Source organism: Phanerochaete carnosa (genome assembly GCF_000300595.1).
Source record: "Phanerochaete carnosa HHB-10118-sp unplaced genomic scaffold PHACAscaffold_3, whole genome shotgun sequence".
NCBI lineage: Eukaryota > Fungi > Basidiomycota > Agaricomycetes > Polyporales > Phanerochaetaceae > Phanerochaete > Phanerochaete carnosa.
In genome coordinates, this window is record NW_006767630.1 from 2,509,317 (window position 1) to 2,529,773 (window position 20,457).

General features: G+C 53.7%; 7 protein-coding genes across 7 annotated transcripts; 4 read left to right on the forward strand and 3 right to left on the reverse strand.

Annotated features, from left to right (window-relative positions):
• Positions 1–168: 168 nt before the first annotated feature.
• On the reverse strand, positions 169–2,386 carry PHACADRAFT_116951 (uncharacterized protein; the record flags this gene model as incomplete). The annotated part of the gene is made up of 5 exons (XM_007393475.1): positions 169–1,597; positions 1,650–1,779; positions 1,835–1,921; positions 1,972–2,169; positions 2,231–2,386. The coding sequence occupies 5 exons, from the start codon at positions 2,384–2,386 to the stop codon at positions 936–938; spliced, it is 1,233 nt and encodes a 410-aa protein (XP_007393537.1). The 3' UTR covers positions 169–935.
• Positions 2,387–2,883: 497 nt separating this feature from the next.
• PHACADRAFT_171473 (uncharacterized protein) lies at positions 2,884–7,306 on the forward strand (the record flags this gene model as incomplete). Its single annotated transcript, XM_007393476.1, has 26 exons — positions 2,884–3,066; positions 3,130–3,149; positions 3,202–3,270; positions 3,326–3,428; positions 3,480–3,561; positions 3,617–3,668; positions 3,723–3,770; positions 3,819–3,872; positions 3,934–3,951; positions 4,004–4,176; positions 4,228–4,343; positions 4,395–4,455; positions 4,506–4,569; positions 4,623–4,722; positions 4,773–4,828; positions 4,877–4,942; positions 4,987–5,062; positions 5,116–5,211; positions 5,269–5,368; positions 5,418–6,118; positions 6,167–6,336; positions 6,388–6,474; positions 6,528–6,674; positions 6,729–6,803; positions 6,859–7,027; positions 7,079–7,306. 20 exons carry the CDS (start codon positions 2,884–2,886, stop codon positions 5,618–5,620), a joined length of 1,740 nt encoding a protein of 579 aa, XP_007393538.1. The 3' UTR covers positions 5,621–6,118; positions 6,167–6,336; positions 6,388–6,474; positions 6,528–6,674; positions 6,729–6,803; positions 6,859–7,027; positions 7,079–7,306.
• A 577-nt stretch (positions 7,307–7,883) lies between these two features.
• Positions 7,884–10,930, reverse strand: PHACADRAFT_182583 (uncharacterized protein). The gene is made up of 5 exons (XM_007393477.1): positions 10,450–10,930; positions 10,149–10,341; positions 9,512–10,074; positions 8,819–9,476; positions 7,884–8,754 (listed from the first exon to the last, which is right to left on the reverse strand). The coding sequence occupies exons 1-5, from the start codon at positions 10,649–10,651 to the stop codon at positions 8,130–8,132; spliced, it is 2,241 nt and encodes a 746-aa protein (XP_007393539.1). The 5' UTR covers positions 10,652–10,930; the 3' UTR covers positions 7,884–8,129.
• Positions 10,931–12,414: 1,484 nt separating this feature from the next.
• PHACADRAFT_139937 (uncharacterized protein) lies at positions 12,415–13,536 on the forward strand. The gene is made up of 6 exons (XM_007393478.1): positions 12,415–12,552; positions 12,603–12,618; positions 12,677–12,719; positions 12,772–12,827; positions 12,887–13,014; positions 13,068–13,536. Exons 1-6 carry the CDS (start codon positions 12,475–12,477, stop codon positions 13,467–13,469), a joined length of 723 nt encoding a protein of 240 aa, XP_007393540.1. The 5' UTR covers positions 12,415–12,474; the 3' UTR covers positions 13,470–13,536.
• A 201-nt stretch (positions 13,537–13,737) lies between these two features.
• PHACADRAFT_193338 (uncharacterized protein) lies at positions 13,738–16,469 on the forward strand (the record flags this gene model as incomplete). The annotated part of the gene is made up of 9 exons (XM_007393479.1): positions 13,738–14,032; positions 14,088–14,173; positions 14,258–14,573; positions 14,627–14,979; positions 15,032–15,153; positions 15,205–15,503; positions 15,557–15,802; positions 15,857–16,065; positions 16,116–16,469. The coding sequence occupies 9 exons, from the start codon at positions 13,738–13,740 to the stop codon at positions 16,467–16,469; spliced, it is 2,280 nt and encodes a 759-aa protein (XP_007393541.1).
• Positions 16,470–16,749: 280 nt separating this feature from the next.
• Positions 16,750–18,002, forward strand: PHACADRAFT_252374 (uncharacterized protein). The gene is made up of 8 exons (XM_007393480.1): positions 16,750–16,923; positions 16,989–17,008; positions 17,057–17,116; positions 17,170–17,192; positions 17,251–17,321; positions 17,374–17,451; positions 17,504–17,569; positions 17,620–18,002. The coding sequence occupies exons 1-8, from the start codon at positions 16,844–16,846 to the stop codon at positions 17,834–17,836; spliced, it is 615 nt and encodes a 204-aa protein (XP_007393542.1). The 5' UTR covers positions 16,750–16,843; the 3' UTR covers positions 17,837–18,002.
• Positions 18,003–18,642: 640 nt separating this feature from the next.
• On the reverse strand, positions 18,643–19,912 carry PHACADRAFT_116964 (uncharacterized protein). The gene is made up of 4 exons (XM_007393481.1): positions 19,601–19,912; positions 19,356–19,546; positions 19,242–19,291; positions 18,643–19,184 (listed from the first exon to the last, which is right to left on the reverse strand). The coding sequence occupies exons 1-4, from the start codon at positions 19,658–19,660 to the stop codon at positions 18,907–18,909; spliced, it is 579 nt and encodes a 192-aa protein (XP_007393543.1). The 5' UTR covers positions 19,661–19,912; the 3' UTR covers positions 18,643–18,906.
• Positions 19,913–20,457: the final 545 nt, after the last annotated feature.

Consider the following 20,457-nt stretch of genomic DNA (forward strand, 5'->3'; position numbering starts at 1 on the left):
GCCAAACTGATCCCAGAGCAGGGGGTGATCCTGGTGATCGACACGGGTTGCGGGGGTGCGACCGACGACGAGGAGATCGACCTCAGGAGCCTCCGTGAGTACATCGAGACGGTCAAGATTCCAGGCAACGACAACCTGCCGCTGAATCCCGGGGGAGCTCTGCGGTATGCGGTGCTCTTAACACACTGCCACTACGATCACATCCGTACGTCCTGTACACGCGTATACGCGCAGCTGAATGATGACTTTGCTCACGGCCGATGAACAGTCGGCGTCGAGCAATTCGCAGAGGACTCCACCATCCTCGCCTCCGGGCACACCCCTTCCTTCATCACACCAGAGAACCTCCCCCGCCACTCCCTCTGCGACTCCCTGAACATCCCCACTCCAAAGTACACGCCGACCCTCGTGCAGCACCGCGAACGCCTGCGCGACGTCTGGCCCGCGAACGTGATCGCGCTGCACACGCCCGGACACACGCCCGACGAGCTCGCGGTGTGGGACGAGGACGAGCGTGTGCTGTACGTCGGCGACACGCTCTACGAGTGGGCGCACATCATCTTCCCGAACGAGGGTTCGATCGTCGACTGGATGCACTCCGTCGACATGCTCATCGACCTGGTCGGAAAGGAGAAGCCGGCGGTGATTTGCGCAGGGCACGTCACAGCGGGGCGGCCCGCACGGGATGTGCTAACGGCGGCGAAGGCGTTTATACAGGACATTATCTCTGGTAAGGAAGGTGTGAAGCAGAGGTTCGAGAAGAGAGGTGAGACGTGCGTCGAGTATATCAAGGAGGGTATGCGGTACAGTCTGGTTTGTCCAGAAAGATTGGTTCAAGAAGCACGGGAACGCTTGAAGGAAGTGTAATTAGCAGGAAAACTAGAAGCACAAACGAGGATGTGTCTGCATACGTGTCCCATCTAGTGTGTTGTAAACTAGCTCTTCTTTGCCATAATGTCTCGTTCGAGGCTAGCCAAGAACGCGTCCGCGTCCTGCACGGCCCTCACGGGTTGTTTCCCTTTACTGGTATCCGGTTCGACACGCGCTTCCAACGCAGCGAAAGGATCTTGCGACTTCTGAGTGATCTCCAGGACGAGCTTCTTCTTTGGTGGCGGACGTTCTGGTTCATCGTTATCACCTGGAGGCATGCTGAAGCTCGGTGTTTCATCGTTCCCCGACAGCCCAGGTACGTTCGCGGCCGGGTCCTTCTTCCGCCTCTTCGCCTCTAGCAGTCTTCTTCGCTCTTCGATTTCCCGTTTTCGCTTCTCTTGCGCGCGACTCTTTTGGGATATGACAGCACCTCCTCGGCCCTCCGTCGTAGCCAATCCTTCCACCTCTCCAGGCCTGACGTCCATTGCACCCGTCTCCTGTCGTACCTTCTCCGTCTCCTCTCGCACTTTCTGCAGCTCTTCCATCTGCTTCCTGCGGGTTTCTTCGTCGCCGGAGAATTGGTAGAACCCTGCGCCTTTCGCGCGATTCTCCTGACTGGCATCGTAGTGGATGTTGAGAGGGTTATCTTCCTCCAGCAAAGATGCTTGTATTTCTTGGATCTTTTCCTCGGAGGGTTGGTAGGTAGGGAAGTGATTGACAGGATTATCTATAAGGAACAGGTGAGTAGAAAGCCCAAACGCTCGCAACATGGGACGTACATATCACGTAGGGATCTATGTCGTCCACATCCTCCTTCTGGTCTGACGGGAGAAGATGCCTTGGTATCTCCGAGCGCCGTCCGGTACGAGCCCTACCAAACTCGTCTTCATATTCTACGATGGGATCATCCTAAATCTCTTGACCGTGAGTTTTTCGGTCATGAAGATCGTCATGCATTACGCACGTCATGTTCTGAAGACCTTGGAACGGTCAGAGACTCGTCTACATCATCGCTGTCTGATTCGTAGGGGTCTATTGGCTTAGAGTCGAACTGCGTTTGCATGAGTGGCTGGCGCAGCGCAAATCACCAGGCAGACTTACATCGACCAACAAAGTCTCGTACTGCTTCTCGTTCAAACCCCCACTCTTCCCTTTGGCGAGTTTCTCGTATATCTGGGCCTTCCTTTCGAGAGCGGCCCGCGCTGCTTCCAGGGTAGGTCTGCTGATCTCTTCGAGCTCGACGTCTCTTGCCGCCCGTTCGTTGACTCCTTTGTTAGACGTTCCCCATTTCGTGGGTTTCTATGCGACGCCGGAGCTGTCACTAAGGCGTACACCTGCATCATGAAACATACGTACGCACTTTGTCAGGTCGCTTCACGCCTCCGACGAGACTGGTGCTCTTGCCTGCCGCCTTGTCCCTTGTAAACTGCTCCTCCTTCTTGGCGAGCTCGGCTTTGAGGTCGAGGAAGGAGCTTGCGCTCACACCGGCAGCGCGAGCCTTGTTTGCTGGGGCCATGACGCTCGATAGAGGTACGATGTGCAGAAGTGGCCAAAGTCGGAAGCGCGTGGTCCAGAGCGACGTGATCTAGGCGCCGTATCACGTGGTAAGGAACTTTGTGGCGCCCCGCATTCAGGCCATTTGAGAGGCTTCTTTTCTGCGGCAGACGGATTGGAACGACTCCAGTGAGTCCGGATATGCGCTCAGTCGCGCTGAAAACCCCGTACGCTGAACATGTCTCCAGCAGCCTGCCGCGACCCGTGTCTCATATTACATCACTATCCCCCGACTTTGCCAGCTCATACGACCCGCCTGGTGACGTCCAGACAGCCTTCCAGTTGCGCCGAGGCTCCGGAGTATCGTAGTCAGCTGCGTATGATTGATTTAGTTGCATCATGACGGTTACAATGGGCGGAGAGACTCAGGTGCGTCCTTCCACTGGTCGGTCGTCCCGGTGTCTCATGCAGTGTCCTCAGTTGTCCCGAGACGCTCCTCGGTTTCCCCCCTCTGACTGCATGGACGACATCGAAGAGCAAACGACGAGAAGTGAACCCGACAAAGATGACAGCCCCAACGCCTCAACTTCTGTTCTGGCTTCAGACCCCGCACCAACGAGATCGTGGCAAGACGAAGAACAGGTGCTTCCGAAGAATCACATTCCATTAGTGTTTTTCGCCCTTCTCCTCACTACATTTCTGGTATACGAATTTGTTTTTCTATTGTCATAGGTTGGCTTACAGACGTCATGTCCTGGCCCTCAGGCGGCCTTAGATGAGACGATGTAAGCCCGCGTTCATCATCCCCCAGGCAAGATGTCTTACGCACGCACACAGTGTGGCCACTGCTTTACCCACAATAGTCGCCGACTTGCGTGGCGGGAAAGATTACTCTTGGGTTGGCAGGTGCGCCTTGTCGTCTATCCGGTGTGGGGACGTTCAGTGAACCGAGCTCTCCTAGTGCCTATCTACTTGCGACAGCAGCCATGAGTCCGCTCTATGGCAAAGTATCTGATCTCGTTGGACGCAAAGCCGTCCTGTATCCAATAATAGTCTTGTTCTTGGTATGTTCCTGCACCTTCTCTCTACCTGGAATGTTGATTGATCTCGCGCAGATTGGTTCTGCACTATGTGGCGCTGCTCAGAATATGACGTGGCTCATCGCCGCTCGCGCTATTCAAGGCATTGGCGGAGGCGGTGAGACTTTTACCCATTTTATGCGTTGGCGATTTTTGAGCTCCACCTATCTCAGGTATCCTGCAGATGGTGAACATCGTTATCGGTGACATAGTCCCGCTCGAAAAGTGAGCTTGTGCAATATTCAAGTCCCACCGTATATGGTTAACAAAAATTATCAGACGTGGGACCTTCGGTGGTTACACTGGGGCCCTCTGGGGCATCGCTTCGTGCGTCCTCCTGGATCACTTCCAGTTTAGTTGCTAAACCTCGCACAGCATTGTTGGACCACTTGTGGGAGGAGCTCTATCGGATCACGCATCTTGGAGATGGTTGGTTTTATTATTCTCATTTTTAATTTAGAAGTGCATTGCGCTCACTTCCTTTCGCTAGGTGCTTTTGGATTAACTTGTAGGTGATGGAGTAGCACCTCGATTTTATCTTCGCTTAACAACCGCACTAGGCCCACAGGCGGCATCGCCCTCGCCCTCCTCGTTTCCTCATTGCATTTCAATCCCTTACAAAACGACAAATCTTTCCGACAACACATGGCAGAGTTCGATTTCCAGGGCCTAGTATTATTGATAACAGGCGTAGTCTGCCTGCTTCTAGGATTTAATCAAGGCGAGACAAGCTGTGCGTTGTCTGCTTAATTAACGCAAACTTAATCTGACGCTGCGGCTCCAGGGAAATCGCCGGCGACTATCACTTTGCTGATAGTTGGCGGCGCTGTCCTCGTCATTGCGGCGATATGGGAATGCTTCACGAGTAGATCCCCAATTATCCCTCCACGACTATTCAGAGTATGTCCGCCCCACCCTTTCAGTATCCTGCGGGCTCACCCCGGTTTCTAGACACGGACCACTGCGATCATTCTGATCACGGTCTTCCTGCACGCTTTCGCGTTCTTTGCAGGTGCGATTGACAACCCATACGTTGCCGCACAACACGCTTAGCTCCGTTAGCTTCTTACTACCTACCGGTCTACTACCAAGCTCTCGGGGCGTCTGCGACGCTCGCTGGCGTGAAGTACGTCCTTGCAGCGCACCTGCATCGGATTCTTGATGCTGAATCCATATCAGGATGCTCCCTTTCTGTCTTGGTGCATGCATAGCATCGTTCATCGTAGGGTTCTTAGTCAACATCCTTGGGGACGTCAGGCGTATTATGGCTGTTTCTTTCGTGCGTATGCTATGTGTTAGCAAACGTCGGATGCTGACTGTCGAAACAAGGCCGTCATGACACTGGGTTTCGGTCTGATGACCCTGCTCACCAATACGTCATCAATGTGAGCTGCTCCATCGCGGAACTCAACAGTTTATATAATTCTTTGTAGTGCAACACAGGAGATATACCCTCTGATCTCTGGAATTGGGTTTGGCGGCCTCTTTTTCCCACCTGTGTAGCCATGCAGGCCGCCATGCCAAACAAAGACATGGCGACGAGCACAGCGACCGTCGGTTTGGTAAGACAGCTAGGCTCGACCATCGGCGTCTCTGTCGGACAAGCAATTTGGACGAGCGTGAGCATCGTCGAGCTCGTAGCAGTGGCTATCGTCACTCATGACTGTCCCAGGAAATTCGCCGACGCTTGCAAGGAGTGCCAGGGTTGAATATTGACACTTCCAGCTCAGGAATTGCCGACAGCGTCCGGGAATTGAAGAACATACAGGTTAGTGACTATGAACGTATTCTTGCCGTACACGCTGGACAGAGGCTTCTGTTGTAGCCTATCTCCCTTCGCAATTTGGTGCAGCACGCATACACCAAGAGCATAGCAGTCATTTGGATCCTCGACACACCTTTGCTAGGTCTCTCTTTCATCATGGGTGAGTCTGTTACTGCACATCAGATCGCACATCTCAACGCTCTCTTCAGTGCTTTTCATGAAGCACTACTCGCTAAAGCGCAAGTTCGTGCAGTCTGACGAGGAATCATCGCAGCCGAGAACGGGCGCGGCACCCCCGTCCGATACCGACGACGCGCATGCGTCAAGAGCCGCTGACTCTGCGCACGATCAACCAGAGGCTAACGACGAAGCCTACATAGCAGACCAAGCCATAGAAAGCGGTCGCGAGTAGCAGCACAGTTACCGGGGCCGGTCTTCTGGCGGCGGAAGGACTCCCACGGTGCCCTAGCAGAACCGTGGGGCACACCAAGGCACCATCTCCGTCCGTGCGCGCCAGAAGCCTTGGGCGGCCGGCGCCCTGGCTGACAGGAGTTTACGGCTTCATCATGGACCCACCGGTGCTCGCAAACATAGACCTACGCAACGAGGCAGAAACATGGACCCTGAACAACGATCGGTTGTTCATTCCAGGAAGACACTCTGATGATCTGGCTGATAGACAAGAATGGACGGTGATGATAAGCTAAAGATTGACGGGCGGGCAGGCGGCACAGGTGCGGAACGAAGAGGGGAGGCACGATCGTTGCTGTTCTCGATCAAGATGTCCTTGTACTTGAGCGGTCTGCGTTGTCAATCCAGTGCATTTTTATCCTAGATGTAGCAAGGTGGGCAAGCCCGTACCGAGCGGGAGAACACTAGGCCAAGACGACCTCACGCCTGCTTCACGTATCTGGGCAACTGTAAGTAAGGTATGACGTATAGCGCAGAAAAGACTCACGTAGCATCCAACTGCTTCAGCTGAGGCAGGGCCAGTATGACCTTTCGTCGGTAATGAGCTCCTTCTTTCGCTTGGACTGGGTTACCCTCGAGATATACAGTCTCAAGGGTTTGGATGTGTTTAAGTTGTGGTTCCAAAGCTTGGAGCGTGTCAACCTGGTTGTAGCTCATCTGAAGAGGGCTGTGTGAATATGTATAGCGCAGAAGGGTAGTAACGCTTACCCATAGTTCTTCAAGGTTCTCAAGATGTGAGACATTCTCAAGCTCGGTAATAAGGTTATTGCCGATGTCGATGGTGCGAAGATTGAGCTAGTGTAGGCTGTGAGATGCCCGTACGAACAGATTTCGGGAGTAACTCTTACGTTCTTCTCGATACCCTCTATCTTCTTGATGCCGTTGTGACTAATGTACATCTCCTCCAAGCTTTGGAGCTCCTCAAGCCCCTCCAGTTTTGTGATACGGTTCGATTGTATAGACAATATCTTTAGCTTCTTGAGCGTATTCAAGCCCTAAGTGCCGATAGCATTGTAAGTCTCATGGCTCGTACCAGCAGGAGTACCCACCTCTAGCTTTGCAATCTTATTCTTACCCAGCCAAAGCTCGTCTAGATTCCCCAGGGCCTCAAGCCCCTCTATTCTCTAACCGGCATGAGGCTTGTCAGTTAGGGTTTGAGTGGTAAAATGAAGTACACACGCGTATCCTGTTGCCGCCCAGCTCCAGACTTCGAAGCGTACGGCCAACACCACCCAAGCCCTCGATGTGAGAGATCCGGTTTTGTACGAAGTAGATTGTCCGGAGTGAGGTGAGGCGGTCCAGGGAATTAGGTACATGCTTGAGGTTGTTGAAGGACAAGTCAAGAACTCTGTGGCAAATGAGCACTAAGGACACGACCTCACTTGATGCTGGCACTGACTGCAAGCTCGAAAGAGTATTAAGTGCATCTCCGACATTTTTGATGCGATTGTCGTAGAGATCCAGCTCCTCTAGTTCTTTGAGAGGAGCTAGTGCTTCAGGGTCAATTACTGAGATGTAGTTTTGTCGCAAACATAGCCTCTTGAGGCATTGAAAGCGCTGCAGGCCTAATTTGCTGGTCGAGAAGAGCTTAGAGTGTATGATGTCTATTTCCTATCGACTATCAGTGTAATGCCCATCGTATGAACAGGGTACCGTACGCTACCTGTGTGTCGTCCGGCAAATCCTCCAATATCTGTTCATCTTCCACATCTGGCTCCCCCATTTCCTCATCTTGCTGCTCCTCGTCGCTCGAGTCTCCGTTGTTTGCGCTAGGTGGCTCGACAACCGCAACCCGTGCGGCCTTCTCCCTGCAGACGACCAGAAGAACCTCAGTTCATAGACAGCTGAATGGATAGGGAATGCCTCACCTTGGCGGAGGAGCGGTCTCTTGTGGCCCTGATGTCTCTTCTTTCTTCTCAGTCGCTTCGGCAGGGGACGTAGCCATGGTGGAAAGTGAGTGAGGAGATGCAATTATGTGGGCCGCAGTGCTATGACCTCGTCGAGATCAAAGGCGTACCCGAAGCGGCAGGAGTTTCGCACAGTCAACCAGTGTGGCCAGGCTTACGAGGACCCTGGCGATGACTCGGCAGAAAGCGATGTCGGCCGTACACAACGTTCAACAGCCTCCAGATTAGCATGGCGAGATTCAGGACGATTTCTGGCGGGTGATCGATCGGAGGTGGGCCGCGCCAGGCCCCAAAGCTCGCGAATGTCTATCCTGTCATTTATTTAACGTAAATACAGTAAAACGGATCACAAATGTCCCTCTTGATTCATACAAAAGCGCTATAAACACAGTTGGATAGATATGTGCGCGAGAATAAAGAATTGGGAGAGGAAGAGTGGAGAAGAGTGGAGAAGGCAGAAACGGCCGGGCGACCACACTGCAGTCGCCTGATCAAAGGAAAATCAAATAAACCAGAGGGAGGACACCAAAGAATTTGCAGTGCTTAATACTTTCCACCAACCCTACCGTCGGCAGCAATCGGCGTGGGAGGGAGAGCGATGGACTCGTACCCCTTATCACGTCGTCTCTCGTGGTCGTATGGCGTCGACGAGAAGTGCGCCTGCGGGGCTGGGGAGGCCGGCGAATGCATGGACGGCGACAGCCTTGTGGGGAGTTGCATAGCAGCATCCAGTCGGGGAAGAGTTGTGCCCTGGCTGCCGTGTGGTAGCTCGATGCTGGGCAGATGGCCGTAGAAACCATGCTGCGCGAAATGCTGACGGTGATCATGTGGATGCGAGCTATGTTGCTCCGGTGGCGCCGGGTGGTAGGCGGCAAAAGCTGCCTGCGCGGTCGGAGAAGGCGAATGCTTCATCCCGTTTAGCTCTGCGTGTGCTTGCTGGGCGGCGAAGGCATCACTCGCAGAGGGAGGCACCTGCCCACCTGCTAGGAACTGCATGTCGTCGTACACGCCGCTACGGCGGGGAGTAGGTGGAAAAGGCATGTTCACGGGCGACGCGGAGGGCGAGTGATCGGACTTGTTCGACATGGCATTCATAACCTTGTCCTTACGCCGGCGTGTGGTACCGCCCTCTTTCTTCGCACGTGAACGGGCGTAGCGCAGCCCGCACCTGAGAAGCCGAATCCGGCAGATTAGTATCCGTACCCTAACAGACAGATTGCGAATGGGCTCACGCGTTGCACAGGTCTTTCTTGCCGCTCGGACCTTTCCTCCATTCCGGACTGTGCGTCACGCCACAGCTGCTGCACTTGGGCACACCCACGGGTGGGTTGCCCGAGCCTCGACCGCCGTTCGTGAACGACTCCTTCGACGTGCGTCGATTGCTGGCTCTCGAGGATGCTGGGACAACGTCTTCAACGGGGGCAGGTGAGCCATCGTTGGCGGGGGTGGGGGCAGGGGGAGTGCCACTGTAAGGCACGCTTGCCGGCGGGAACGGGTACGCACCGCCATTCGACTCCATATAGGATGGCGGATTGGATGACCAATGATGCTGCGCCTGCGGCTGTGGCTGCTGGGTATGCCCATACGTCGATGTACGCATATTGCTGATCGAGGGCGACGACGACATGGGGCCGTTCTGAGACGTCCACTGATTGTAGGAGGGCTGTGTGCTGTCTTCAGAGCTTGCAGACCAGTTCTGAGAGGGGTATGGAGATGGCGACGCCTGCGGGGGGTAGCCGTGGTAGGGCGATGGAACGTGCAAAGGTGGAAGGTTGTATGCTGACTCGTGGTAATACTGCGGCGCGGCGTGTGGTGAGTAAGAGCTACTTTTGCTGTACGGGTTCACTTTATGGCAGGCGAAGATAATAGAACCTAGTGCCGCACAATGAGCTGTAGCCGGGGTGATCGAAACGAATTATGCGTACCGTAGGGTATAAAGATACTTTCCACGTCGCGAGAACCTTCGTTGCCGTAAGACATGCTCTGTTGGGCTTTGTAACGCCGAGTGCAGCTTGTTTTAGCGTCCGTCGCGTTTGAAGTGTTGCCGATGGAGACCTGGCCCGCGAGTTTGGCAAAGTCCTTAGCGTCGGGTCCTCCTTGTACTTGTTGGCGTTCGGGAGGCCAGCTGGCCCACAAGGGTCGGTCTTGTTCGTTCAAAAGAATCTGAAACACGCGGTCCATGGATGGTGGCGGGGGTATGTGCTCCATGAGCCGGCTGTGCAGGAGTTGGACTTGCTGTTCGCTCATGTACGGCGTGCCGCACCAATTAGTCCACCCGGTCTTGTTGACTTCATCATTGTCACGGTCCGAGATGTCGACAACAGCGTGGATGAAGCACAGCACCACGCCGTCTGCAGCCCAATTGATGACTATGTCCACGGCCATGTAGTTGTCGTCCAGCACAATTTTCTCGGCATCTTGCCAGTCCGGGCCGGGACCTTCGTGCCCGAGGGTACGAAGGACACGCGAAAGCCGTAAGAAACGTACGCTGAAGACGACAGCGAATATCGAAGAATATGTCAGCGTCCGTTAGGGGTTCGCACGACACGAAATCCTGCGCACCGGGTGACGCTGCCATGCAAGGTCCTGCTCTCCAACACGCCTCCGAGGTCGTTTCGTGCTGACGTTTGTTCGTCTGGGTGCACGAAGGTCAGGAGGGACTTGCCAGTCAGCACATCAACCTGTTCTCCAAGGTGACTCTGTAGCACGGGGTCCGTGTACACGAAATTGAGGTTCGATGTGAGCAGAGCCCAGTCTGTAAGTGAGAAGGACGGTCAGCATTACAAGTCGAGAGAGGAGGGTATGACGGTGTGAACTCCGCGATCGATGCACGATCGTCTGGAGACGAAACGGAGAGACTCACAGCAACGAGTTTGGCCGACTTTCGGTAAAGTGTGTGTCTGATCGGCGAGCTGCGCAGCGTGATTTGAGTCCTGTGGACTCGATCCCTGGAGTACAGACTGTAGGGGATGTGGAGAAAGGTTGTCGAAAGAGTCGAGAGTGCTCATGGACACTCTGGAGAAATCGGAATGGTCGAATCCTCGCTGCGAGGAAAAGAAGCTCATGACAAGGATATAGGGTAAAACCTCACTAGAGAGCAGAGTAGAGTAGGGCCAGTCCTAGTTAAAGAGGTGGTAGAGTATCCAGGCCAAGATGAAGGTTTTGTGCTGGCCACGAACAGGCTGGCTGCAAAAGGGCGAGCTGAATCCGGCGCTGCCGCTCCAACTATGCACAGGAGCAAGAGACAGGGGCTGGTGCGGGACAAGTCAGTGCGCAGCGGCCACACAACCTTGTAAGCCCACTCGGACGCACGAAGCAACCAGGCAAGGTCATCGGACCGCAAGCCAGAGGAGACGACTCTGTCCGCGCTCAATTCGATCACACCGCACTCGAGGCTATCAGCGGTGCCTGTCTCTACCGCGCTCACACGGCAGCTCACAAAAAAATGCAGCGAGCCCTTGTTTTTTGCCACTGGGTGCCACAGAGACAAAGCCACAAGACACGGATGGCCATATTCAGTGCTAGTCTCGGCGGTTGGACAGAGACGTGCCCGGGCGTGAACAGCGGCGGCTTATCTTTCCCGAGCCTCGAGCCTGGCCACGCGAGGGCATTCTGCAAACCTCGAGGCCGCTGCTCTCCCACCGAATTTCACTTCCGCTGCACGGGTGTGTTGCAACGCTTTTCGCGCGAGGGTGACCAAGGGTCTGACCGCACAAGCGCAGAGTGAGAGTATCTTTCCCCCGCCCCAGTTTGGGCACCGGCGTTCAATGAAAAGGAAGATCCGCCCTCGATCATGAGATCCGCTTCTGCAGATCAGCCTCTGTTGTCTCCTTCGACGCCCAGGGTCAGCCAGGGTCCTCCCTACCCTCGAGCCCCGCCTCAGACGCCGCCGCACCCCGCCGCGAGCAGCAAAGGCGGTGTCCTTTGCAGGCCACGCCTGTCTCAACGTTTGCCAGCTGTCCATGCTGCGCGTCGCCATTAGGGCCCGCGGAGTGTGGGACAAAATCACCGGCTTCCGGAGCGCAAAAGTCTGCCTTGCGGGCGCAGGACGGCTGCCTAGGCTGTGAACCAGCCGCATCCGGACACCCCTGTTTCGCCTAGCGCGCACGATATCGCTCGTCGTTCACACCGACGAGCGCAGAGGCTCGAGGACGACGTTGGCAGCGAGCGCGAGCACCGCATCTGCGTAGTGTCTCCCGCGACAGCGTCGATCTGTACTCTATACGCGATGCAGTCCGATCGTGTACACAATGACCGCCGGGCATCACTATGATCAGATGAAGTCTCGATCGTGTACACATCGCGAATCGTGTCCCATCCCGAGCTGCCCATGATGACGCCAGCTACCGTCCAAGTCATCCATTCGACGAGCAGTGGGCGCGATGGTCTTGGGCGGCGAATAGCCATTGACTGCAGGGCCTCTTGTAGTGGGAAAATTTGAAACCCCTCACGCGACTGCAGTCGGGTAAGCACCTGAGGACTCATTTGAAGGCTCGGGGAGTATTAGTTGCGGTGAAGATTTCGCCATACAAAGAAAGGCTAGGTTTTGCCGACACTATGGCGAAATAACCGTAGGAATCGGCTAGAAGCCTTGGCGAATTGGGGCGCGGCCCGATAGAAAAGCGCAGCTGCGCAAACTTCAGCACACGGCTCGTGCCCTCAATGTTAAGAAAAAGGGGGGATGACGGATAAGCACCGCAGCTACTACTTGCATTAGTGCGTCAGAAAGCAAGTAGGACCATAACACTTTTACCTCCACCTCGAGGAAGAACGTATTGTACGTCAAAGCACATTTTCCACAATCGGAAAGGTTATCTTATCTCTGAGCGCTAAAGCGCCACAATTCTTCGATCATTGTTGACTGGACCCATCTTCACGGGACACCATCATGCCCGTGCCCACTCGAGTGCAACAGGAGAAAAATATCTGGGTCGCCGCCGGCGATGGAGACCTCGCACGGGTGCAAGTGCGTCATAAGTGCCTCGGAGCATGCTTTGTCGTTAACCGTTGACGCAGGCACTTGTTCAGCAAGGTGCCGACTTTTGACCTTGTCATGACAGAGCATGGCCAAAAATATTGACACACCTTAGGCAACTCCCCCAATATTCCAGATTCCAACACCTACACGCCGATGTACGTAACAAAGGCCACGGCTGAAGTCACCCTCAATGACATTTATTCGCAGGCATGCAGCGGCCTCGTATGGCCAGCTGCACGTACTCGACTACTTAATCTCCCAAGGTCAATCATTCAGCCGCATGATGCAACTTCGCCTGCCAATGGATTTGATCTTCCTGTAGGCGGCGACGTGAACATCACCGACGAAGACGGCGACACACCGCTGTACGTGGTAGAAAACGTGGAGACTGCACGTTACTTGGTAGAACGCGGAGCCGAAATTCATCACCACAACCATGAAGGTCTCACGGTATGCTGTAAGTTCTATGAACCCGCGAATATGATTCTTGACGTTCTGTGCAGCCTGCTGGTTGCTTAGCAGAAGACTCCCCAGAGGTAGCTGCCTACCTCGAGTCCGTTTCACCTACTCCTGCTGGGGGCGAGGCTGCCTCGCATGTGCCAGCTCAGCAAATCTCTGGCATGCCTTCGCAACATGCACAAGAACAGGCGTCGGAAGCTCTAACTTCCAGCCTCATGAACTCGGTGCAGGATATTATGGAGAGGGCGCAGCGAGAAGGCCGCGACCCTGACGCCGAGTTACGAGAAGTCGTCAGTAGAGCAGTCATGCAAGGGATGGTGACAGGCTACGACATGAGCCAAGATGCTCAGGACGGCGAACGGCGAGCTGGTGCGGAAGACGATGCGAACGGACAAGGCGTGAACGGCGCGAAGCGGTCGCGAACGGACGAGGGCCCTTCGTCATGATGGTCTGACCATGTGGTTTTCATGTAGAGAAAAGAAAAGATTTTTTTTCGACGTGTGCATTCTACTCGCTTCCCGCCTGCACGTTGCTCGACGCTCTGCTGCGGGTCTGACCAGCACAGCGCTGGCTATCGAAACAACTTTCGCGTTAGCGCCCGAAACCCCTGATCTGCCTCTACACTCTTTGTGATGATTGAGTCCGTTCTTTCCGACTTCTCCCTCGCGGGACAAAGCCCCACGAACTCGGACGGGACGCGGTAGATCAACGGCCATGGCAGCCTTTGTGACCCATGTCACCTTAGATCATTTAGATCGGTTTGCGCAGCCTGACGCGGAGGACTTGAGCGGCAAGACGCCTTCACAAAAGGCGACGACGCAAGCCCGCTCAAAGGGATATGACGGTATATGTCTACCCCTCACGAACGACAAGTGGAAAGCGCGGTGGCGCGAACTATGCCTGCTCCCCGCTGAGGGCAGTCCAGCTGCTGAAGCTCTGGAACAGAGTGCCGAAAATTGGAGGTCGAGGCCTGTGTTCCTGGGAGATGAGGTGACTATCACAAGACTAGGTGCGTAGAGAAATCTGTCGTGTCGGAGGACGGCCTGTTGAGAGATAGTTTATAGATGAGGCAGAAAATTCTATAATCCTGTTCTCAGATTGGCTGGAACTAGATGCTACAGATGCATGGGTGCGTCACGACGCTGAAATCGTACGTCCCCTCTTCTCTCAAGACGCTTGATCATCTCACTCAGATCACTGCCTATCACCTTCCCCTTCACTCTCAACCTTACAGGCTCTCCAACAAGAACTCGCCTATGCATCCTATCTGAACGTCCATACCGCCATCCTCCCCCCACCCCACAACCGCGAGCATGTAGCCTCTTATGCTCGGGCGATCAACTCTGTCCTTAGCACGGTGCCATACATGCAGCTTTCTGTCCGTATGCCAATATACGACCCATCGATGATCCACCTGGACTACGGCTCGCCGAAGAATGCGACGAACGGACCCTCCACAAAGCTTGTCGACGACCACCCATCGATTGCGACTTGGGAGATGTGGGACACCATACGGTGTATATGTGACTACCATCCTCGCTTGACTTTGGGTGTGCATACAGTCAGATACTGCTTGGATATCAGAGACTAATGTCAGTCCTAGCCCTGGATCTCACGCCGCCACTGCCCACGTCCTTGGACGTCCTCAGACAATGGGTCGCGGAACCCACGAGACATCTATGCTTGCCTGCATCCACCTTTATTCCCAATGCCAAAGGTTATCCGGTGTTGCCGAAGTCTACGCAGTCCTTCATCCGAGAAATTATGAAACTGCAGCCCGTCGTAATTCTCTCGGGGACGGATGCGGGATTGCATAGCAAGGGGGGCGAGGCAGCGTATTCGCAATACGTGCGCCACCTCGAGAAGGCGAGTCCTGCGGTGAAGGCCATGCAGACCGAGGGGACCGTTGAGCACTTCGCCCAAGGGTACCAGGACTATTTGCAGGCGCCGTTGCAGGTGCGTACCTAAAAATCAGACATGCACTACAAGCTGACAGGTAATCTACTAGCCCTTGATGGATAACTTGCAGAGCATTACGTACCAAACTTTCGAACAAGATCCTGTCAAGTACAAGCAGTATGAGGAGGCCGTCTTCTTGGCTCTGTCGAAATGGTCGAAGTCGGGTCGGATGTAGGTTGTGCCCTCCGCTTTCGAGAAATTCTTGCTCATGCTTCGCCGTAGTACCCTTTGTGTCGCCGGCGCGGGCCGTGGGCCTCTGGTCGCCCTGTCGCTGAACGCGATCAAACGCACAAACAAAGAATGCTTCGTATATGTGGTCGAAAAGAACCCGAATGCTTTCGTGACGCTCCAAGAACGAAAGCAGAATGAGTGGGGCGATAAAGTGCAGCTGCTCTTTGGAGATATGCGTACGATCCACGTACCAGAGCAAGTTGACATTCTCGTCAGCGAACTTCTGGGCTCCTTTGGCGACAACGAGCTGAGCCCGGAATGTTTGGATGGGGCAATGCGGTTCCTGAAACGTGAGTAACAATGAACATGAGTGTGGGGTGATGGTTCATGATCGTCTCCCCAGCGGATGGCATCTCCATCCCAGCATCTTACACCGCCTATCTCGCTCCAATCTCCTCTTCGAAGCTGTACAATGAAGCACGGGCAAGCAAGGACGATAAGAGTTTGGAGACACCCTATGTCGTCATGCTGCAATCCATCAAAATTCTTAGCGGTGATGGAGGCGGGCTTAGTGGAAAGTGTGGGCCACAAATTCAGGAATGCTGGGATTTTGAACATCCCAGGAGAGATGCTGTCGTCAATTCTCAAGGTGATTTGGTAAATGGCATGCTCAGGACAGTGATTGAACTAACGGAAACCATAGGACTCCCGGTGACTAATAGCCACAATACCCGCGCAGCGAAACTGACATTCCATGTTCCTCATGGAGGCGCGCTTCACGGTCTTGCTGGCTATTTCGAGGCCGTGTTGTATGGGAATGTTGGGCTGAGTATACATCCCCAAAGGATGGACAAGATCTCGAAGGACATGCTCAGCTGGTTCCCTCTGTTCTTTCCGTTCAAGGCGCGTTATGTCACGCGTCATTGCGGCTATGCGCGTATGATGACTTGTCTCACTTACAGGAACCCCTGTACCTTCCCAGCAAAAGCGAGCTCCAAGTGACGATATGGCGGTTGACCAATCAACGGCAAGTGTGGTACGAGTGGTATGCTGAAGCGTTCCTCGCGCTCCCGGACGGTTCCCCATTGGTCTCGGCCACTTCCCCTCCCCCACGACGCATATCGCTTCGCGTCCCCACGCAGCCTGGCGCGATCGAGGCTAGTCCATTCATTGACAATGTGGAGATTCCCGAGACGCCACGCTCAGGGAGATCTGAGTCGGACTTCATATTCGACTGCGCGAGCATGAGGTTGGTTAAGATCGGGCAGACGACTCTTCATAACCCCGGGGGACGGAGTAGCTGGATAGGCCTGTGACATTTCGTTCTCGTTGTCGCCGTTCCTGTCGTTTGTGCCCCCTCTATACTTGTCTTTCTTGTGCGCGATGACAAACGTTCCATGTCTTCAGAGCTGCTCCTTAACGACACCACTCGCGCTTCCTGAACTGTTCCTCCATGACGATACCACAAGAAGAGAAAGGCCCTCGAAGAGCGCCGCGGAGTTTTATCCAGTTTCAAACTCCGAACACGTACATAGCAGGCGCCGTTGCGCGTCGACTGCCCGCCCAACTCTCGACTCGACTTTCAAGCAATCCCCACTGTCTCTTTAGGTCTAGACATCCCCTTGTCGCTCCCTGCAATTCGACATTCAGGCCAAACTACACATTCCTTTTTCGCAAGACGCATACAGCCATGAAGTCCTTCGCCGCCGTCACCGCTCTTCTCGCCATCGTGCCCTTGACCATGGGCCAGCAGCTGATGGTCAATTCTCTGTATGCAATTTTCAAAGTTTTTCAGTATATCTAGTGTTCATCCTGCCATGTATCATATCCTATAGCAATGATGTCATTGAGTGCGGTACGTCGAACATTGCTTGAGGTCGCCAACGTCTAACGTATCTTGCAGAGCCCATTCTCATCTCCTGGTCCGGTGGTACCCCTCCCTACTATATTTCCTTCATCCCTGGTAAGCTATGGTGCTGTGTCTGGCCGATGGGGCATTTCTGACATCTCTCGCAGCTGGACAACCCTCTGCCCCTCCGGTAAGATCATCTTTAGAACACTTGTTTCGATCATGTTCTTGATGGATGTCGCCTTCAGATCAAAGAGTTCCCTGTTCAACAAGGTACCAGCATGACTTGGCTCGCTGATCTTGCTCAGGGTACCTCCTTGTGAGTATTTCTGGCACAACTTCAAAGAGTGGTCAATTAACCCGGCATACAGCGCTACGGCGCTCAAGGATTCCACTGGCCAGATTGCCTACTCTGGTACCCAGTCAGTTATACCCGGCTCTTCGTCCAGGTGCGTCGTGCTCGACCGCCATCTCTGTTGCCGATATTGATAAATATAAAAGCTGCGTTAATACTTCGGTCATGGAGTCTGGTACAGCTACCGGCAGTAGCCCGACCAACCCCGCATTGTAAGTCGCGTTAACTAGTGTGCTGTATCCTCGTTTTGAATATTTCGTAGGGCTGCGGCGAACCCCACAAGCAGCGGTACTCAATCTGCGGGTCCCAGCGCGGCCAGCAAGAGCGCCGGCAGTACTGCTGCCGCCTCTGGTAGCAGCGCTGCCTCTGGTAGCAGTGCTGCCCCTTCGGCTACTCATAACGCTGCTGTCCGAGGCTCCTCCGTCGGTGTTTACAGCCTTACGGGTCTCATTGGTCTCATTGGCGCCGCCATCTTCTGAGCTTGGCTTATGTGTCTCGTATCCACTCACTAGTAAGACTGTAACCTGTTTACGGACTGTCTAGCACCGCCGTCATGTGTTCTATGCCTGTCATTATGGGATTCTTAATCATTGGTCGAGCATCACTGACCCAACCCGAGTTTCGATCCTATAGTGTGAGTCTTGCCCCCCATGCATGTTTGTAGGTAATAGCGAAGGTAGGGTATTGGACGCTATCTATGGCAGATGCGTGTCGATGAAGTAGCCTCATAATTCATGAATCGTCGTATGAGTGCTTTGTGCTCAATTGAATGCCTAAAAGATGCATCCATGTCCTTCTTTTCGTCGTCACCGCCGCCGAATTGTGCCTTTGTGATCATTAATAGCGGTTGCCCTCTGGCACATCTTATCAACACAATCCTTCATGCATGGGTATATCGATGTCCATAGGGTGCGCCTGGGACTCAGGAGGGCGATGTTGCAGCCTTACAGGTTCCAGGGACATGTACGTTCCCGCCGAGCTCGCAGCGATCGCGTGCATTATGTAAGCAGTTTTCAAAGGCTGTTTATAAAGGGAGTTTTCACAGTCAACGAACTTCCGCTTGCTCTTAGCTAAAAACGGCATGCAGATACTAGTGAAAGGATGCAATCACGCCCTGGCATTCAGAGGTTGCCAGATTTTCCAGCCATGGACAGCTGGCAGAACCCACATCAATGTATCCTAACTCACCCACGTCGATCGGATCTTGAGCTTGCGGAACCACGGCGCAGCTACGGACCTACCCTTGCGGTTGGAATGCATCACAGCCACTTGAAGGAGCTGTTTTAAAAGAACTGGAAGGTCTCAATTCTATTGCCCAAAAATGAACTGATTACAGACTAAAGCGTAGCCTGACAGGCTGAAACCAAACGACCACAGGGTACGCTTCTTAAGTGTGTACTACGCATCCGCTATCTGCTTACAGAGATATACGTGGCACATCGAACGTAAAAATTTAAACCAACTGGAAAGATGTACAAGGTAAGTACGTCATAAACAATCGGACTGAGCACTGCGTTCCAACAACGACATCCAGCATCAGACCGTGACCTTATCGAGATTTCGCTGCGTGCTGCGCCTGCAAGCCGAGTTTGACGAACTTGTGCACTCGCAAGGCCATGTCGATGGTCATGGCGAAAGGAATCAAAACGAAAGGAATATAGCTAGCCAGCAGTATGAGCTTCTGTTCCGCCGTGACCGAAACGACTTTCTCTGCGAGCGTTTCTGCCGTTGTCACAGGAGTACTGAAGAGGACAACAACACAAGGCAATACTGCTGTAGCAGTGGATGCACCATAGGCAAGAAGAGGAATGTAAACTTTCTTAGAGTCTGTGAAAAATTGAATGATGAACGTCATATCGTCTGTCGTCATAATAATGCACTCACCCTTCAGCAGGCCCCATATGCCTAGGATGAAAATAGGCAGCTGGAAGAAGCTGATAGCAAAGCAGTGATAAGTGGAAAAGGAGAAAGGGAGCAAACGCATGGCAGGAAACCCACATTTCTAGGAGCTGGAACGGATAGAACCAGATGTAGTTCGATGAGCTGCCAAGAAGACCCATCGCGCCGCCTACGAGGGGGTCTTGATACGTCTCAACATAGATGTTGGGCAGACTTGTAATGAGGTCAGGGAGCCACGGGGCGGTGTACAGAGCTTGAATGCCTAACAGGACGGTTGCTGGGATGTGACACTGCATCGCATCGATATTAACGTTAAGGACATATCCGACAAAAACGGGACTCACTATGAAGAAGCAGACGTAGAGGAGGTCTAAAGGGCGTTGGATGAGAGATTTTGCGGCCATTTATGTCTCAAAGCTTGCTTAGAGGCACTAGAGACGAGAGGACGTGGCAATTGGCGAGTGGCGGCGATTCAACCAACTCAAACGCTCACTAGTGCGCTCACTACGCGATGCTGCATCTCGGCGCTGCGCTTGCAGATCAGGGCAGCCATTTATCCACGAGGCTGTAGGGCTGCAGGGATGCTGAGAATCTAGTAGAGTTTCCTCTGGTGGAACGAAAGGAGGGTGTTTCAGTGTACTTTCACGATCGTACCGGACGAAATCAGGTTTTTTCGATAACTCTCCAAAATTACCATAAATCGAGAAAAAAATTATTGGCAGTTCCCGCAAGTTACCATAATTAACGAATTAGTGCCACCGTCAGCGGAAAATCGGCATGACGTGTAACATGTGACATCCGGTATGGACGTGAAAGTATAGTACGTTTGAACGAACAATGGAGGCTCAGGGACAGAAAGAGATAAAAGACAAACGACGATGGTTGTCGACCGGCTTCGTTCACGCGCACGCGATTGAGTCCGTCGTCACGTCGGCAGACGACGCGAACTCGCTTGCACATTTTGCTCGAGGGACCATCATCAGGCTCGACGCCTGACAACAATTCGCGACAAGCTCCGCTTCAACCAAAAACATACCAAAACACTTTCTATCTCTGAGGAGTCTGAACCACTCTCACCATCGCACCACCCGGTACAATATAGACCAGTAATATGTCTGGTATTCAAGGTGGCCGATTCCCGCCCATCCGCATTGACAAAAGTGTACACCAGCGCTCGCTCTCTCGCTCCAGTGCTGGCACA

Coding starts and splice junctions, on each gene's coding strand:
- PHACADRAFT_182583 (XM_007393477.1), bottom strand. CDS start 10,651: ATGAGCTTCTTTTCCTCGCAGCGAGGATTCGACCATTCCGATTTCTCC. Junction 10,342..10,449: donor AGTCGGCCAAACTCGTTGCT/GTGAGTCTCTCC, acceptor TCTCACTTACAG/ACTGGGCTCTGCTCACATCG. Junction 8,755..8,818: donor AAGAAAGACCTGTGCAACGC/GTGAGCCCATTC, acceptor TCGGCTTCTCAG/GTGCGGGCTGCGCTACGCCC.
- PHACADRAFT_139937 (XM_007393478.1), top strand. CDS start 12,475: ATGCCCGTGCCCACTCGAGTGCAACAGGAGAAAAATATCTGGGTCGCC. Junction 12,720..12,771: donor TCCAACACCTACACGCCGAT/GTACGTAACAAA, acceptor ATTTATTCGCAG/GCATGCAGCGGCCTCGTATG. Junction 13,015..13,067: donor ACAACCATGAAGGTCTCACG/GTATGCTGTAAG, acceptor CGTTCTGTGCAG/CCTGCTGGTTGCTTAGCAGA.
- PHACADRAFT_252374 (XM_007393480.1), top strand. CDS start 16,844: ATGAAGTCCTTCGCCGCCGTCACCGCTCTTCTCGCCATCGTGCCCTTG. Junction 16,924..16,988: donor CAGCTGATGGTCAATTCTCT/GTATGCAATTTT, acceptor CATATCCTATAG/CAATGATGTCATTGAGTGCG. Junction 17,322..17,373: donor CTTGCTCAGGGTACCTCCTT/GTGAGTATTTCT, acceptor CCCGGCATACAG/CGCTACGGCGCTCAAGGATT.
- PHACADRAFT_116964 (XM_007393481.1), bottom strand. CDS start 19,660: ATGGCCGCAAAATCTCTCATCCAACGCCCTTTAGACCTCCTCTACGTC. Junction 19,547..19,600: donor TCTACGTCTGCTTCTTCATA/GTGAGTCCCGTT, acceptor GATGCGATGCAG/TGTCACATCCCAGCAACCGT. Junction 19,185..19,241: donor CATATGGGGCCTGCTGAAGG/GTGAGTGCATTA, acceptor AATTTTTCACAG/ACTCTAAGAAAGTTTACATT.